The 18,507-nt window shown below is 41.1% G+C and overlaps 1 protein-coding gene across 1 annotated transcript in view; it reads right to left on the reverse strand.

Annotated features, from left to right (window-relative positions):
- Nucleotides 1–18,507, reverse strand: part of csmd3a (CUB and Sushi multiple domains 3a) — a 252,962-nt gene that overhangs the window by 66,353 nt on the left and 168,102 nt on the right. The window contains exons 41-46 of the mRNA XM_047808368.1: nucleotides 15,734–15,922; nucleotides 14,018–14,195; nucleotides 8,359–8,504; nucleotides 4,611–4,691; nucleotides 3,137–3,250; nucleotides 2,181–2,369 (exon numbers count right to left, since the gene is read on the reverse strand). Coding sequence (XP_047664324.1) covers nucleotides 2,181–2,369; nucleotides 3,137–3,250; nucleotides 4,611–4,691; nucleotides 8,359–8,504; nucleotides 14,018–14,195; nucleotides 15,734–15,922 — 897 coding nt within the window. The remainder of the gene's footprint in view (nucleotides 1–2,180; nucleotides 2,370–3,136; nucleotides 3,251–4,610; nucleotides 4,692–8,358; nucleotides 8,505–14,017; nucleotides 14,196–15,733; nucleotides 15,923–18,507) is intronic.

Consider the following 18,507-nt stretch of genomic DNA (forward strand, 5'->3'; position numbering starts at 1 on the left):
GAGAGAGAGAGAGAGAGAGAGAGAGAGAGAGAGAGAGAGAGAGAGAGAGAGAGAGAAAGACAGACAGAGAGAGAGAGGGTGAGAGGGAGAGAGAGGGAAAGAGAGAGGGAGAGAGAGAGAGATAGAGAGGGAGAGAGAGAGAGAGAGAGAAAGAAAGACAGAGAGAGAGAGGGTGAGAGGGAGAGAGAGAGCGAAAGAGAGGGAGAAAAAGAAAGAGAGAGAGAGAAAGAAAGAGAGAGAGTGAGAAAGAGAGAGAGAGAAAGAAAGAAAGAGAGAGAGAGAGAAAAGGATAGAGAGAGAAAGAACAAGACAACCACACAACACGACGCTTAAAGAACTCGATTCGTCCCCTCGTCCTAAGAAGGTGTAAAAAGAGCGACACTAAACCGAACCCATCTCCTGCTGGTGCTCTGGAGCTCTGAGAATTCTCTGGGCATTTAATGACCTACTAGTCAATGATGAGTCACAGGGTAATTTGCTAATAGCGCGCGCTTAAGTAATTACCGTCTAATGACATTTTAAACGCGGCTCAGAATAATAAATATCGAGATAATAAATTCCAATCATCAATCCGGCATCTAGTGCATCCGGACTTCCTGTTCTACACTGGGGAGGAGGAAATGAGCCGAGGACGAGGAGGAAGATGAGGACGAAGACGAGGAGGAAGATGAGGACGAAGACGAAGACGGTTCTTGTTTTTTTTTTATAGATTATCGACCAGGTGATCAATTATTTTCCTTTATAAAAACCATACTGGACTGAGACCAAGTGAGTCTGATCTAAAGTGAGTCTGATCTAAAGTGAGTGTGGTCTAAAGTGAGTCTGAGCTAAAGTGAGTCTGATCTAAAGTGAATCTGATCTAAAGTGAGTCTGATCTAAAGTGAGTGTGGTCTAAAGTGAGTCTGAGCTAAAGTGAGTCTGATCTAAAGTGAATCTGATCTAAAGTGAGTCTGATCTAAAGTGAGTCTGAGCTAAAGTGAGTCTGGTCTAAAGTGTCTGATCTAAAGTGAGTCTGAGCTAAAGTGAGTCTGATCTAAAGTGAATCTGATCTAAAGTGAGTCTGATCTAAAGTGAGTGTGGTCTAAAGTGAGTCTGATCTAAAGTGAGTCTGATCTAAAGTGAGTGTGGTCTAAAGTGAGTCTGATCTAAAGTGAGTCTGATCTAAAGTGAGTCTGATCTAAAGTGTCTGATCTAAAGTGAGTCTGAGCTAAAGTGAGTCTGGTCTAAAGTGAGTCTGAGCTAAAGTGAGTCTGAGCTAAAGTGAGTCTGAGCTAAAGTGAGTGTGGTCTAAAGTGAGTCTGATCTAAAGTGTCTGATCTAAAGTGAGACTGATCTAAAGTGAGTCTGATCTAAAGTGAGACTGATCTAAAGTGAGTCTGGTCTATAGTGAGTCTGATCTAAAGTGTCTGATCTAAAGTGAGACTGATCTAAAGTGAGTCTGGTCTATAGTGAGTCTGATCTAAAATAAACCAGGACTCTGTCGTCCTTTCGGTGTGTTTTAGACGTGTGTTTGTTCCTCTGTTGATGATCTGACACTGAGTTTTAGTGTCGAAGAGAAATCCGAGCTGCTTTTCAGATGAACAAACACTCGGAGCTTCTCAGCGAGCAGAAATGGGTTTGATCTCAACATTTACTCTGAAGATACAAACATCTGTGTGGAGAAAAACAAACTGACCTTTTCTATGGATACGTCTAGTGTTGTAGAGACAAACAGAACGAGTGATGAAGTCCTGAGAGTTTACTTTCATGTGAGCTTCACATTAACACCACTGTGGAGTGAGATGGAAGTCAGGGGAAGTCGTGGCCTAACGTTTAGAGAGTCTCAACCCTAAGGTTGTGGGTTCGAGTCTCGGGCCGGCCACGATAGTATATTTACTATAAATATTAAAAATGTATACTTACTAAATTCTTAAATCTGATTGGTCAGATTTCTGTGGTATAAGAGGAAGAAAAACACGACTTTAAAATGTTCTTTAAGAGGAAATGAAACGACTCGGGGAAGTCGTGGCCTAATGGTTAGAGAGTTTGACTCCTAACCCTAAGGTTGTGGGTTCGAGTCTCGCGCCAGCAATACCACGACTGAGGTGCCCTTGAGCAGGGCACCGAACCCCCCCCCCCATTCCTGTTGAGGGAAAGACGTTTGAGATGTAGTGTGATGTGTCCATGTGTCTGATGTTTACCATCAAAGATCTCCAGGATGTCAAACTCCTTCTCGGTTTGGAAGAGCTCGAAGTGCAGCGTGATGTTGTAGCCCTTCTCCACGCTGATCATCCACGAGCATATCTGCTGGTTGGGGTAATTTTCTGGGAAGCCTGGACTCAGGATCACGCCGGTGGAGTCGAAGAGTACTTCGTTGTCGGGGCATCGCACTGGACAGAAAGCTCATTTTAACCCTCACGGCCCAAAGAAACCGTTTGGATTTGCAAACAAACAACAATCGTCTGTGTCGCTCTTACCGCCTCTGTCCACCGGGCGGACATGTGGGCGGAGCTAAAAAAATAGTCCCTAAACAATCAAACGGTCATCCTGAATCATTTTAAATACTGTAGAAAGATATGTGAGATTCAACCCCTTGAGGTTGGCATTCTCAACGGAGGAGTGCGTGGGATTTTATAAAAGACTAAAAATATTGGCACCCTCGAATGTATTTGGGAGGAAGGACAGCCAGTAAGTGAAGATTTGGTCCTTTTTTTTCACTACTGTTAAAAAATGCCTTTACTTTGAACGGTTAAATTTTTTTTTTGATTCTTCCATCCCTGATTTAAATGGCGCTAGATGAAAACTGAAAAAAAAAAAACCCAGGTGAAGGATCTTTTACGTTTCTTAATGGCCAACTGTTTATTGGATATTTTAACCCGATTTTTTACGACGCGGTTTCGCAATTGATCTGGGCTTCGATGAGAAATCCATCGCTTGGACATTAGAGTTAAGAAAACACACCATGTCGGGTTCCAGAATAAGCTTTTTATTTTATCCCGGATAAAACCTCTAATTAAAGCCCAACGGCGGTTCTAAGGATCATAAACCCGTCACATGTGGAACTAAAGAGGCTGAAGAGTGCTGACCGAGCACACGGGACAGGATGTTAATGAGAAAGCGGCTTGAGGAACAAATGAGGCGTCGCTGCCAAGCTCACCCTGGCAAACTGGAGGGGTGCCATCCATCTGCAACCTCTCACCCAGACGGCAAGTCAGAATCTCACTGCCCACCAACGTGAAGCCTGGAAGGCAGCGGTACCTGATGATATCTCCTGTTGAGCACACACACACACACACACACACACACACACACACACACACACACACACACACACACACACACACACACATATTAGCACGGCTTGTCTGCTTACAAGGACAACAGTAATGATGACTTACACACAAACACATTACTAATAGAAATTAACACCACTACAATATTTACACACAGCTTAATCATCTGAGTACAACCTTTACCAATTCCAGTTATTCGTTTAATTACTCGTTTCCGGAGAAGAAATCGAGTCTCTAAACCTTTGTGACTCATTACTTTTCATACGAACGTGTGTTCGGTTCGTGATGTTCTCCTGGAGTAATAAGAAGCTGTCAATAAACGTTATTAAAAAAGTGCAGGGAAAAAAAAAACGAATTCATTTTATTAATAATTAATATTACTTTTTTTTCCTAAAAAAATAATGAATAAATGTTTATCCTGCAGTTATTTCGAGAGTAATGAACTTCCTGCTCAATAATTACACTTAAATAAGAGAGTTGTTTAACTAGAAATGATCAGAACTCAGAATTGCTATGGAAACGAGGAGAAAACGGAGATTGATACAGTTTAAGCGCTTTAATGTAAGTGATAACAGGAAGTAACTTGCTGATTATTTTCCCACAACAGCACAGAAAGAAGCTTTGGCAAGCTTTGTTACAGTAGCTGTCGCCGTGGTAACATGACAGCGATGTTTATATCACACTTATGTGAGGTTTTGTTGTGATAGAAAGAATTAAAATCGCAGGCAGAGCGAGTGAAGGGTCCAGTGAGCCGACAGGACTCGTGCTCAGAGTTGTCATGGTAACACTGATGCTGAGCCGCGTGGATCGGTTAGTATTATGTAACATGCGTATACATGACAACAAAGTTTGCCTACATAATGTCTGGGTTAGAATTCATATATATAAAACTGTTCAGAAGAACAATGTAGAGCAAAAATACCCAGGAAAATAAATCATACTGAATTTTTACATTAGTAACATTACAAAACAAACATGACAAAAAAAACAAATAAAATATAAACAAAAATAACATTATAATAATAATATTATTATTATTATTATTATTATTATTATTATTATTATTATTATTATTAATATTTAACAAATTAAATGTCCTTTATTTATTTGTTTGTTTGTTTACAATATATGAAGTTTCTCAGACCATTTTATCTGTCCTGACATTTTCCATGTTTTTAACCATTATTATTATTATTATTATTATTATTATTATTATTATTATTATTATTATTATTATTATCATCATCATCATCATCATTAACATCATTATCATTATCATCATTATAATGAAAATCAGTATCAGACACATTTTTACACCAGTGTGTGTTTTGCATGTACCGATTTCGAGCTCGCCGTCATCAGTCAGGATCTCGGCGTTAGCGACGGGCGCAGGAGGCTGACACACACGGAGCTGGTACGCTAAAAAAAGACAGAAAGTGACAGACAAGAAGTGAGAGACTGAAATGTGAGGCAAGTCTAAGACCAGCGCACAAAACACCAGTGCAGAAAACAACAACAAAAAAAAGCTCAGAATAAACTGGCTACTGAAGACAGATCATGAAGCAGTGGGCAGCAGAATGAAGAGGTGCAGCAGCACATTGAGACACGCTTCAGAAACTTCTGCCTGATGACACGAGGGTGGAAATGTGTGAGAGGGTCGAGGGGTCAGAACCGCTGCTGAAGCTTTGAGATTAATCTGCAGAATGTCTTTTAATCAGCTGACAATAATTCTGAGAATTTCTGGCTTTGTGCAAGAGATCATCTACAGGTTACGGATGTTATCCCACCGAAAGGAAACCAACAGGTTGCTTCTGGATAATTGCAGAAAGAAAAAAAACGAATGAATCGTGTAGAAATGACTCGACAAACAAATGACTCGTCTGGTATTAGCACGGTATTAGCATAGAACAAGTGTGAAAATAAAAATGTGAAAAGGTTTAAAATGTGTAAAAACCATAGGAAAGAAATATAAATGATATGAAAAAAGAATCAAATGGAAAAAAAATTCAGTTCAAAACTCTTAATTCATAATCACGCCAAATATAAATGAATCGTGTGTAAAAAAACAAAAAAAACAAAAAGAAAAATAAACTATGTAGAAATATCACATATGGAACTACATGAATCAACGGGGGAAAGATCCCCCCCCCCAAAAAAAGTAAATCATGTAAACAAACTCATGTTAATAAAAATGATTCATGTGTGAACAAACAAATGATTTCCATCCTGCGAATTTACAGTAAAACGATAGGAGAGTCATATGAAAGAATCAGGAATCATATGGAAGGAAATGAATCATCTTTGAAATCATCAAACGAATCATCAAATTTGAAAAATAAATGATTCCTATGTGACTAAATAAATAAATAAATAAATAAATAAATAAATAAATAAATAAATAAAATAAAAATCTCACGGGAAGCAATTTCATCATTTGTAAAATGACACTGAATCACTGAATCATGATTTATCACGTGAAAGAGAAATGAATCCTAGGGGGAAAAGTACATGAATTCTAGATAGAAACAGATGAATCATTGGAGTATTAGAGATTTAATATGCATTTTTGCTTTGTAAAGCTTCAAAAACAATCATTTTAATTTAAAGCTTTCTGTTTTCTTAGTTTCTTAAATTTAAAGTGAATAAAAAAAAAGAGGCTGGTGAAGGAAGGACCGTTTATAGCCGCTATATAACGTACGTCGGAACTGGAAGTAGTTTATGAAGTTATATGACGTTACATTTCATTTGAAATGGATAATTGAAAAAATACCATGGTTAAGAAAAATTAGAGCTGTTGATGTGTAAGAGGAAATAAAGCACATCAGGACATCAGGAAGTGCTGGAACAGGAAAATAATCAACTCTGGTGTGATGACTGGAACTCAGCTTGGTGATATCACTCAAAGGTGATAGAAATGTTTGCTTTATTTACATTTGCTCTAATTTCTAAAAACACGTTTTGTGTTTTTGTGTGTGTGTGTGTGTGTGTGTGTGTGTGTGTGTGTGTGTGTGTGTGTGTGTGTGTGTGTGTGTGTGTGTGTGTGTGGTTTTGAATTTTAAACTCCAGGAAAAAGGAAAAAAACCTCACAAAAGTCCATTTTGTCGTTGCTCGGGTTAACAGCAGCTCGTGTTTCCCCACAGGCAGAAGAGCGAGAGGACGATTTCCCCGACACTCGAGCCGATTGTGCTGATGCGCTCGGACTTTGCACATAAAACATTAGAGCGCGGAGGGAATCGCAATAACGAGCTCACAATGCAAAGCTCATTACGAATTTAAAAGATAATAAAATGAAATGGTGGCAGTCCCAGAGCAACGTTTCTGTTTCTTCGCTCCTAAACTTCATTTCTTTCTTTCTTTCTTTTTCTTTTTTTCCCCACGCACGCTCGTAACGCCGCGCTCCTCCGCTCCGTCCCCGCAATAGGTCGGGGATGAAATCTGCCATTGCACCGCTTATTTGATGAGGATATTGGCATGTGCGGGAGTAATTGCTTCTTTCAGCGCGCTCTCCGGATCCGTCCGTGTGATCTCGAGAGGGCGAGAAGGCGCTTTCGGTCCTGCGAGTTTTTTTTACGAGCCGCTTTCCGTCTCCTCGTGAAAATGAGATGAAGAGAACAAATCACTGTTATACGTTTTCAGATTCCTGTACAGGCTCATAAAAGCAAATAATTTGTATACTACATTAGTGCTGAGTTCTCCAGTCCTCCCCGATTCTTCACTACTGTGCAACTTCGCAACACCCCTGAGTGCTTTTTGCCTTTTTCTTTCTATCTATCTTTCTTTCTATCTTTTTTTTAAACGGTTTGTTTGTTGCTTCGTGGAAAGCTTTAGCTCTGGTTGATTATCTGGTTTGTTTGGTTTCGTCTTAAAACGATTGGATTTCTTTGTTTTTGTGTTTTTAGAGGAAAGAAATATATCGACTGCATAGAATTACGACGTCGTGCGCTTTCCAAAAACGCTTGCACTTGAATTTCTTTTTGTTTGTTTGTTTGTTTTTACACAACAGCAAATTTTAACGATTCAAATTTAATAATGCCTAAACTTTTAATTCATCTAGACCAGGGGCCGGAAAACCGCGGCTCCGGAGCCGCAAGTGGCCCTTTCATCCCTCTGCTGCGGCTCCCTGTAGATTTGGAATATAAATATTTAATGTAAATTTATTTTATTTTTTAGTTAGTTCATTTTTTTTTAAATGTAATTCTAAATTCTAAGATCATGATGTTCTTGTAACATTAAAATAACCGTGTTTAATTTTTTTTGTCGCTCATAATATGCGTCATAACTGCCGACTTGCGAAATCCGACACAGAAGCAGACGCATTTTTGGTTTGCTGCAGTTAAAATGTTGATGTCATGAAACAAAGAGGACTCGATTAGACGTTGAACATTTTATTTGAAAGTAACCTTCAACCTAGCGTCTTTTTTTTTTTTTGTTAATTTCAGTTCAAACTGTTCAAAATATTTTTGTTTGCTTGCAAAAATAATTTCATAATGATTTCATAAATGCAACACACTACAGTTTTTTCTACACTTTCCACAAAGGTAAAAAAATGATATACTGTATGCAGTTATCTTCATTTTAGATTACAAAAGGGTTTCGTGGCTCCCTGTGTTTTTTTTTTTCTGTGGGAAACGGGTCCAAATGGCTCTTTGAGTGTTAAAGGTTGCCTGATCTACCCCTGATCTAGACTTATGTTTCATGTCGTGGCATTCTGAAAGTTTGAGGAAGACAAACATGATAGTCAGGGGTGCACAAAGTTTTGATCATCCATCCACGTGTATAATATTTGTGTAATATTTCGACCATCAGATTGTTGCTGGATGCAGCTGCAGTGGCTGTCGGCGTGATGGCTGCCTTAACGATAGCAAATTCCCAGTGAGGGGGAAAAAATCTGACAGACATCCAAAAATGGTGTGAACACAAACAGAAAAAGGAGGAAACTAGCATCATCATCCAGACAAATCATCACCCAGAGCAGCTGCTATTACACGCAACCTATAACACGTAACTCGTCACGTAGGTGTCGGGTCAGGAGACGACGATGAAGCTGAAAACAGGAGGGAACGGAGGGAAGGGAAACGGAGCTCACCGTAATAATGCAGGATGAAGAATCCGCTGGTGCTGAAGTCGCTGTGGAACCTCAGGAGGACGTGGTTGGAGGTGCTGGAGATGGCTTCCTGAAGAGAGCTGCCGCTGAACTGGCCCAGCTGAGGGGAGGTCTGGTCCGGGCCGTCCCTGTAAATCACAACGACTTTCGTGATAACTCCAAAACACTGTCATTTTCTCTGCATTATATATATTTATATGCAACCTTATACTCTTTCTTTATAACTCTTACATAAGGCATTCATAACAGCTGACTTATTTATAAAGCACCATATATTTTATATTTATGAAGTGGACATAATATAGTGACACAGGTTCATAGATTCTTGATGTCATTAACAGGTTGTGACCCTTTTTTTTTAAGGTCACTTACATCAAAATGCCTTGAAAACAGACGTTAAGTGAAAGTGCATCTTGCTTTCTTAATGTTCCTGAGATTTTTTTCTCAGTATTTTTTTTCCTTCATCGGTCCTCAGAAGCTGTGTCCAGTGTGTCCAGGGTGCTCTGACTTATCTAGAAGTTATCTAGAAGAACATTAGATGTGGACTTTTGTCATGAGGTTACAGATAAGGTTTCCTTCTGATGACTCCTCCATGCAGATCCTATTTTTACAAACAAAACTGCATCACATTTCCTGCATCCTGCACTGTTCCTGTTCCTGCACTGTTCCTGCACTGTTCCTGTGTCCTGCACTGCTCCTGCACTGTTCCTGTGTCCCGCACTGTTCCTGCTTACCGCACTGTTCCTGTGTCTTGCACTGTTCCTGCTTACAGCACTGTTCCTGTATCCTGAGCTGTTCATGTCCTGCACTGTTCCTGCGTTCTGCACTGTTCATGTGTCCTGCACTGTTCCTGCATCCTGCCCCTTTCCTGTGTCCTGCACTGTTCATGTGTCCTGCACTGTTCCTGCGTCCTGCCCCTTTCCTGTGTCCTGCACTGTTCCTGCATCCTGCCCCTTTCCTGTGTCCTGCATCCTGCCCCTTTCCTGTGTCCTGCACTGTTCCTGCATCCTGCCCCTTTCCTGTGTCCTGCATCCTGCCCCTTTCCTGTGTCCTGCACTGTTCCTGCATCCTGCCCCTTTCCTGTGTCCTGCATCCTTCCCCTTTCCTGTGTCCTGCACTGTTCCTGCATCCTGCCCCTTTCCTGCATCCTGCCCCTTTCCTGTGTCCTGCCCCTTTCCTGCATCCTGCCCCTTTCCTGTTGCCTTCTCCAGAGTATTTACTACGCTCTTGATTTTCTTAACCTGAGTAATAAGTCCTAATGAGTCAATTAATGTTTTAATTAATTGAAGTTCCTAAAATATTAAAGAATCTGAAAGTGTGTAAACGTTTTTAAGTAAGTTAAATATGCATTAACATTCGAGGACGCACGCTGACCTCCCTTTTTTCCCGCCACTTGATTTTCAAATGAGATCGAAAATAAGACATGCCTTCTCTGGTCTCTTTTTCCCACCTGATGCTTGGCTTTACAGGCTCCTCGTCCCTTCCTGCCAAATCCCCAGTGATCAGAAATGAAGGGTTTGAAATGTTGCCATGTGAACACAGCGCACGCCACATAAGAATCCATTTAATTCAATTTGCAGGCGCACTAATGTGCTACACCGTGAACATCTGCCTCGCATTAGACGCTGACGCATTAGAGAAAATACAACGGCGAGACAATTCACTCCTTCAGAAACACAAGTGTCTGTACGATTATTATTCTGTTTGACAGGAAAGAAAAAAAATCAGTGCGACCGTAAGATTTCTGAGAAAAACAAACAAACAGGAAAACAGAAAGTGCACGATTGTAAACACCCCTGAATTAGACTCCGAGTGCAATTTCCGTTCTTTAGAATAATGCAAAAAGAAAAAAAAAAACAAATAAAAAATTGCATGTACGTTCTAACGCACTCGGTCCCTAACTATTATTTGCCCTCCAGGAGCCCACTTTAAATCCTTTTCCAATTCAGCTGTGAGCATTTATTGGAAATTTTATAAAATGTTGACAATAACAGGCTTTTATGGAAAGTAAAGCAAAAAAATAATAATAATAATTTCAAGCCACGGAAAAGTATTCGAAACGTATAAATTTAAAGTAAATTATTCATTCAAAAATAATTTAAAGCCAAGAACTTAAGTTTTTAATGGCTGCTAGTTAACCAAAATGTTTGCTATTTCTATGCAAAAAAAAAAAAAACCCTAACTATGTTATTTTCAACCTATTTCATGGAGAAAAAGGAAAAAAAATCAGATTTATTTGCCAAATATTTTTAAATAGTCAATGCATAAAAAAAATAAATAGTAAGATGTATAAATAAGTATTAATTAAAAGGACTTAAATGGCTTAAAATCGCCTCTAAATCGGTCGCCTACTGTACGTGTAGCATAGCACGCCGTTTGTTTTTTTCCTTCGCACGACCAAGTAAAAAGCTTCTCGTAATTAGTAGAAGTTTAAGGCGTCACATTTATCACGTGGCTTTCAAAGCCGAGACAACTCTTACATGTTAAGATTCTTCACTTCCCTGCTGCCATGGCAACAACTAGCAGAGATGTCATTAATGTTATATCCGTTGCTCTTGAAGCGTCTCACCAGCGGAAAGGAAAAAAAAAAAAAAATTCTTCATTCTGACAGTACGTAGGCACTGGATGAAATTTCTCCTTGGTTCCCTAAAGTACAGTTGATTTCATCTCTTGCTGGTGATACAATAAACTCCTTCACTGATGCATGACTGATCCTTCAGGACCTCTGGATTTAATGGCCGCATTAATCAATTTGCACGTACCGCATTGTAAGAACTGTAATTATTTGTCAGATCGTTTATATCACTCGTGACAGGCATGCCTCGGATGTTTGGAGGAGATTTGTGGAGGTTACTTAAAAAAAAAAAGAAGCCCTGCAGTAAGGATCATTCTCTATATTATGTAGAAGAATAATCAACAGGGTGGTGTGCTGAAGGGTGGATTGTTTCTACCCCGAGTCAGAGCTTCGCTGCTCATTCTCTCATCAGCCACTCTTTTGTATTTCTCCTAGCACTAGATCAAGAAATAAACAAGTAGAAATCAATGCCAGAGACATCAGTGAAGATGTCTCTGCTGCCAACAAGTCGACTCCCTCGTGTTGCTAATTTGCATTCCCTTAAAAAAATATATTTAACATATAACGTCTCCACCACCGAGGGGCACAAAAGAACCCCGAAACAAATCAGTTCAGCTTCTCAGATTACACAGAGACCAGAAAACATAGCCGGGGAAAAAAAAAGAATCACGATTTCTGCTAATAGTCGCGTCAGAATTCGGCATCGACTGAATGGATCCGTTGACCCGATCTGCCTCGTGTCAACGGTTCGGGTTGGTGTTGGGGTATAACGGTGTTGGGGCAGTGGTGGTTCAACTGGTTAAGGCTCTGGGGTTGTTGATCGGAGGATCGGGGTTCAAGGACCAACACAGCCAAGCTGCCACTGCTGGGCCCTTGAGCAAGGCCCTCAACCCTCCCTGCTCCAAGGGCGCTGTATAATAGCTGCCCCTGCACTCATGTGAAGAAAAGAATTCCAGTGTGCTGTAATGTATATGTGGCGATAATAAAGGCTTCTGTGCCCCGTTCTAATGGTGCAGGGAAGCTGCCTCGTGCCAACAGGCCAGAATAGTGATGGGTAATATTGTGGGTAGCGCCTTCAGGAAATCCACCGACCCAAGCGAAATTGTATCAACACTTCAGAACAGTGGGAGTATAATGGTTTGGGTAAAGTTTTAAGGAATCTAAGGAAGCCTACACTGACTGGTTTCAACTCTTCAGACTGGGTGAAGGGGCATAACGGTATGGGCAATTGTATGGGCAATGTTTTCAAGAAACCAGTGGACCCGAACTGCCTTGTGTCAACAGTTCAAACTGTTGTTTGGGAATATAATAGTGTGGGTAAGGTTTTCAGAAATCAATGGACCTCACCTGACTTTCAGGTTGTTGGTAATGCTTTCAGGAAGTCAATAGCCCCAATCAGACTTGGGGGTATACTAGTGTGGGTAATAATTTGGACCAAATCCATGGACATGTTTCAGCAGTTCAGGCTGGTGTTGAGAGTATAACAGAGTGGGGAATGATTTCCTGACACTCACTGAGCCCCTTAATACCAATCAAACACCGTATAAACGGCACACCTTGGTACAGCTAAGTATTGTTGCTGACCACATCCAGCTCTTTATAGCCATCCAGTTCATCGTACCTCGGTGGGCACTTAGGTATAATAACCATATGCAGTTAACCTCTGATAGTTGGGAATGTGGGAATGGTCAAAAATGGTCCAGCACTATGACTCTAATTTGTCCCGAATGTTTTGTTTTTCAAGATACTTCTTATGTCGCTTTGTAGAAGCCAACATTCGGTTTTCCTATTTAAGCTCAGACAAAAATTTATCAAGAGTAACTCCTCCTAGGGCTTTCGAGCCACATGCACCAAATTCGGGTATGTTATAGACGCTGGTCTGAATTTTGTTGCTATTACTTTTCTAAGCGATCCGAGTTCCGGTACTTCTGGTACCGGGTCTCAAAATGGCCTTTTTCCCCCATGGACCCCCATTATAAATTTTTGGAGGTTTATAACTCAGCAAGCTTTCGAACTATCTACACCAAACTCGGCCAGCTCCTTTAGGGTGATACTCTGAAAAAGTTTTAAATCGGTGTACCAACTGGCCTTCAGGTTGTCCCGCAGCCCCCCCAAAAAAAATGCAAAATCAAAAAACCTGTGTGACATATCAAAACACTCAGAACAATGATGACAGGTATTCTGATGACGTCACGTGACATCACGTTAGGTGAGCTGTGAGCATCACTTATCTCCAAATGTTTTGGCACCCTAGCTTTCTGTCTACTTGCTTCCAAAAGTAACAACGACCCTTATGTCCGCTCGCCTCCAAAAAGCACTGGCCTTTGCGAATACTTGCATCGTCAACGTCAACATCAACGTTTGTCGCGACGAACTTTACAAATCTATTTTTTTTGTTCTTGCACCTACTTGGTGGAATAAACTTCCCCTAGACTCCTGAACAGCTGAGTCACCGGCTGTCTTCAAACGACGAGTCAAGACCTACCTGCTACTCAATACTCACACTTATTTCTTACTATTTATATAAAAAAATATATGTGTGTGTAATATTTCCTTTCAACAGAGTTTAAGGCTCGGGTATCCTTAGTCTGTGAACTAGTATTGATGTATTCATTGATGGAGACTTCAAAGCACTTTTGTATGTCGCTCTGAATAAGGGCTGTAAATCTTTTTAATATGAGCTATGGACCGAAAGACGTCAATCTACGTCAGTGGTCAAAGTGATGGTTTGGTCCAAAGTGACTTAAAAAAATAGATCTTGCCTCCTAGCCTTCCTGCTGCATTTAAAGAGAGACATTGGCAAGGATCTGTGAAGGTAGTGGTGGTTATTTTCGTTGCCTCGACACCCTTTCGTGGCATTTTTCCTCTTTGGGAATGAAGATCATGCGTCTGTCGGATTTGAGTGGAAGTGCATTTGGCAGTGAGATGGGAATAAGAAGATGTAGAAGCGTTTAAGGAATAGAAAACTAAAGTCTATTGAGGAAGATCTTTGATTTGGGGAACATTGCATTTATTAAAAAAAAGTTCATCCACATCTATAATGTACGTGAGAACAGAATTACTTACCACACGGTGATGTAGTCGTAGATGGGCTCGGTGTTCAGCACGGTGAAGTTAATGGAGATGCCGTTGCCTGGCGGAACCCTGATGGTCCATGTGCAGTCCTTCAAGTTGGGGTAATCGTCTGGGTGACCCGGAGAGTAGATGGTGCCCTCCAGAGCGGTGAGATTTCCACCACAAAGTGCTGAGAAAGCAATGGAGAACAAAAGAGCATGAAAATGCCACTTACACCGATGACTTTCTCTTCCTACAGCCTTGCAAACAGCACTCTTGTCTTTGAACTCCATGTCCACGGCCCTGCTGTGTGTTAAAGAAACCGCTCTCCAGAGTTTCTGCCTTGTTTTTTTTTTTTTTTTAAAGGTCAGAGCTCACAGTAAATACTGTGGTGTGGGACGCGCTAATACAAAGCATGCGGAGAAGAAACTGCAACTTTCAAGAGCCTTTGTTTAGCCATGCAGTGCCTTACACAGAAAAATAAGAACCGTTCAAGTCCTAAATGTCAGCTACTGGAGTTCTAGCATGAGTGTGACCAAGCTAACTGCTGGGTTTCACGCCATCCTAACAATCACATGGCAAGAAATTGGGTCAGGAATGTACCGTATGCTAGAGAACGTTGTAGTTTCGCTGCGTCCGCGTGTGGATTTTCTCCGGCGTTGCCAAACACAGAGTGCTGACTAAAAATCCCAGTTAGCAAACGTCTCGCTCAGAATTAGCTGCGCCTGTTCCTAGTTAGCAATCTTATGACTTTCTGTTTAAATCCATGGAAGCCTTGCATCGCTAATGCTAATACGGTATCTGTTCTCGCCCTTTACTTAGCGTGAAAGAGGAAGTCAACACGACTGTAACATTTGTGGTTTAAATCATGATGTTTTCCTGCTTCACAGTGTTTTCCCAGCGAACCTGCAAAACTGTGACACGGTTTAATACAAGATGCTATACTTTTAGGTCGACGCTCATGCTTATAACAGGATTAGCATGTCCGGACTCTAAACACAATGCTAACAGCGAGTGAAGAGATATCTCCAAGGAGTTCAGGGCTTGAACCTAAAAAAAGAAATATTACAAATATCACTTAAACAGATCCTGCTTTATTTTTAAAGAGCCAAAAAGAAGTCACGACAAACCGGTCACTCCGTGTCGTGTCGTATCTCGTCTACTCGGTCGCGTGCCACGGATAACGGTGAAGATTCAAAGATAAGATGAGATAAAGATTTCAAAACCCGTCGTCGGCTTTCTTCGGAGAATCGAGGCCTAATTATCTCGAAGCGAAAATAGTCCCAAATTTGAAATGATTTTTAACTCTTCCGTCATTTCCCAGGCAGCCGACGGTGACATGATATATATAGTGCTGACCCGTAGCTTCATCAGACACCATTCAGACCGCCTACATGGCAATCTGATTGTCTTTTTGTCCTCCGAGACTGACATCAGCCTCCACTGATGAGTGCAGACGGCTATAAATCAGCACCGGACAAATAAGGAGCCTGGAAGAGCGGATCGTATTTATAGAGATAGCTTTGGTAAAAAAGTGTTAACAAATTAGTTTTGCACTATTTTAGCTTAATTAATTAGGTTTCCCAGGCAACAAGGCTCTGAAAGACAAGAGTGTTTCTTCTGCATACCTAACGGCTATTATAGTGAACGGATAATAAGGCACTAAAGCAGAAAGACTTCTAGAACTTTCCCCAGAAACAGGCAAGTGTCCATGTGGGCTTTGGTTACCTTCACAGCGAGGAACAGGGTGATTCCAGTTCCTGCTGACTCCATGCAGGCAGGTGAGCGAGGCCTGGCCCAGAAGCGTATATCCCGGCTGACACTGGAACCAGATGGTCATGCCCACGCCAAAATCCGTTCCCATCACCTGGCCGTTTCGGAAGGGCCTCGGATCCGGGCAGCGCTGGAGCTCATAAGCTGAAGAGGGAAAGGGGAAGTGGTGCCTAAATATCACCCAGTCTCAATCCCAGTACAACTGTATCTGTGTCACACTATATCAGAATCTTTAACCCATTATATCTGAATACCAGTACATCTAAATATTAGTCACAGTACAGCGGTATCTGTATCGCTATCCCAACACATCTAAATATCAATCCCAGTTCATCTGTATCCCAGTATAGCGGAATCTCAAATCCAGTACATATGCATCTTAATAACAGAATATCACAATCTTACTCCCAGTACAGCTGAATCTCAATCTCAGTATATCTGAAGCTTAATCCAAGTGCATCAGAATATCCATCCCTGTACAGCCATAGCACTATTCCAGTACAGCCGTATCACTATCCCAGAATCTCCATCCCAGTATCTCTATCCCAGTACATCTGAATCTCAATCCTAGTACAGCTTTATCTCTATCCCAGTACATACGTATCTCTATCCCAGTACATCTGAATCTCAATCCTAGTACAGCTTTATCTCTATCCCAGTACATACGTATCTCTATCCCAGTACATACGTATCTCTATCCCAGTACATACGTATCTCTATCCCAGTACATACGTATCTCTATCCCAGTACACACGTATCTCTATCCCAGTACACACGTATCTCTATCCCAGTACACACGTATCTCTATCCCAGTACACACGTATCTCTATCCCAGTACACACGTATCTCTATACCAGTACAGCTTTATCTCTATCCCAGTACAGCTTTATCTCTATCCCAGTACAGCCTCACCTCTATCCCAGTACATACGTATCTCTATACCAGTACATACGTATCTCTATCCCAGTACAGCTTTATCTCTATACCAGTACAGCTTTATCTCTATACCAGTACATACGTATCTCTATACCAGTACAGCTTTATCTCTATACCAGTACATACGTATCTCTATACCAGTACATACGTATCTCTATACCAGTACAGCTTTATCTCTATACCAGTACATACGTATCTCTATCCCAGTACATACGTATCTCTATCCCAGTACAGCTTTATCTCTATACCAGTACAGCTTTATCTCTATACCAGCATATACGTATCTCTATCCCAGTACAGCTTTATCTCTATACCAGTACATACGTATCTCTATACCAGTACATACGTATCTCTATCCCAGTACAGCTTTATCTCTATACCAGTACAGCTTTATCTCTATACCAGTACAGGCGAATCTCTATCCCAGTACAGCTTTATCTCTATCCCAGTACATACGTATCTCTATCCCAGTACATACGTATCTCTATCCCAGTACAGGCGAATCTCTATCCCAGTACAGCTTTATCTCTATCCCAGTACATACGTATCTCTATCCCAGTACAGGCGAATCTCTATCCCAGTACAGGCGAATCTCTATCCCAGTACATACGTATCTCTATCCCAGTACAGGCGAATCTCTATCCCAGTACAGCTTTATCTCTATCCCAGTACATACGTATCTCTATCCCAGTACAGGCGAATCTCTATCCCAGTACAGGCGAATCTCTATCCCAGTACAGGCGAATCTCTATCCCAGTACAGGCGAATCTCTATCCCAGTACATACGTATCTCTATCCCAGTACAGGCGAATCTCTATCCCAGTACAGGCGAATCTCTATCCCAGTACATACGTATCTCTATCCCAGTACAGGCGAATCTCTATCCCAGTACATACGTATCTCTATCCCAGTACAGGCGTATCTCTATCCCAGTATTATTTATTGCTGTTTATGTGTCCTGCTCTTTAGTAGGTTATCTAGTCTGTTTCAGATGAAGAACATTAGCCAGCTACACTGTTAGCTCAGATGGAGTCTTGTTTGTTGCCATGAACAGATAATGACTGAGCATCAATACCGACCTCCTGGCTAAGAGCAGGGATTTACAGAGCGTTATAGCCACCTAGCTAGTGCCATTGTACCATGCTAGCTTCTTTTCTCTTTAAGATTTAAGTCTTATTTATCAGGTGCTTCAGAAAGATGCTGCAGTTCTTTGTTGTTCTTGTGGCGTCTGCTGTACTGTACGCTTGTCTGACGTCACATGATGTTTGCGTTAATAAGTTCGGTATGAAGCTGATAAGCGATACGTCTTACTGTCCACGTGTCCCTTTAACGTGTAGCTGAAACTGTTTCTAAATAAATATACACGTCCAGGTAGCTCACTGCACTGTGTGTGTGTGTGTGTGTGTGTGTGTGTGTGTGTGTGTGTGTGTGTGTGTGTGTGTGTGTGTGTGTGTGTGTGTTTATTATTCTTCCTTTAAAAACGTCATTTTGGAAGCACACTGACAGTAAAAAGAGGACACGTTTAGAAGGCAGGCCGCTTCCCGCTGAGCCGAAGGTCGCGGACGTCGTTTTCCTGCTAAGACGAGGAGTTTATTTTCATTTAGATTTTAAATGACAACAAGTTCGTCTGTAAACAGGATTTAGATCAATTTGGAGACTCGCACTGCACTTAACGCTTACAGATCTATCTATCTATCTATCTATCTATCTATCTATCTATCTATCTATCTATCTATCTATCTATCTATCTATCTATCTATCTATCTATCTATCTACAGACAGACAGTCAGATA

This window comes from Tachysurus fulvidraco, chromosome 25 (genome assembly GCF_022655615.1).
Source record: "Tachysurus fulvidraco isolate hzauxx_2018 chromosome 25, HZAU_PFXX_2.0, whole genome shotgun sequence".
Lineage (NCBI taxonomy): Eukaryota > Metazoa > Chordata > Actinopteri > Siluriformes > Bagridae > Tachysurus > Tachysurus fulvidraco.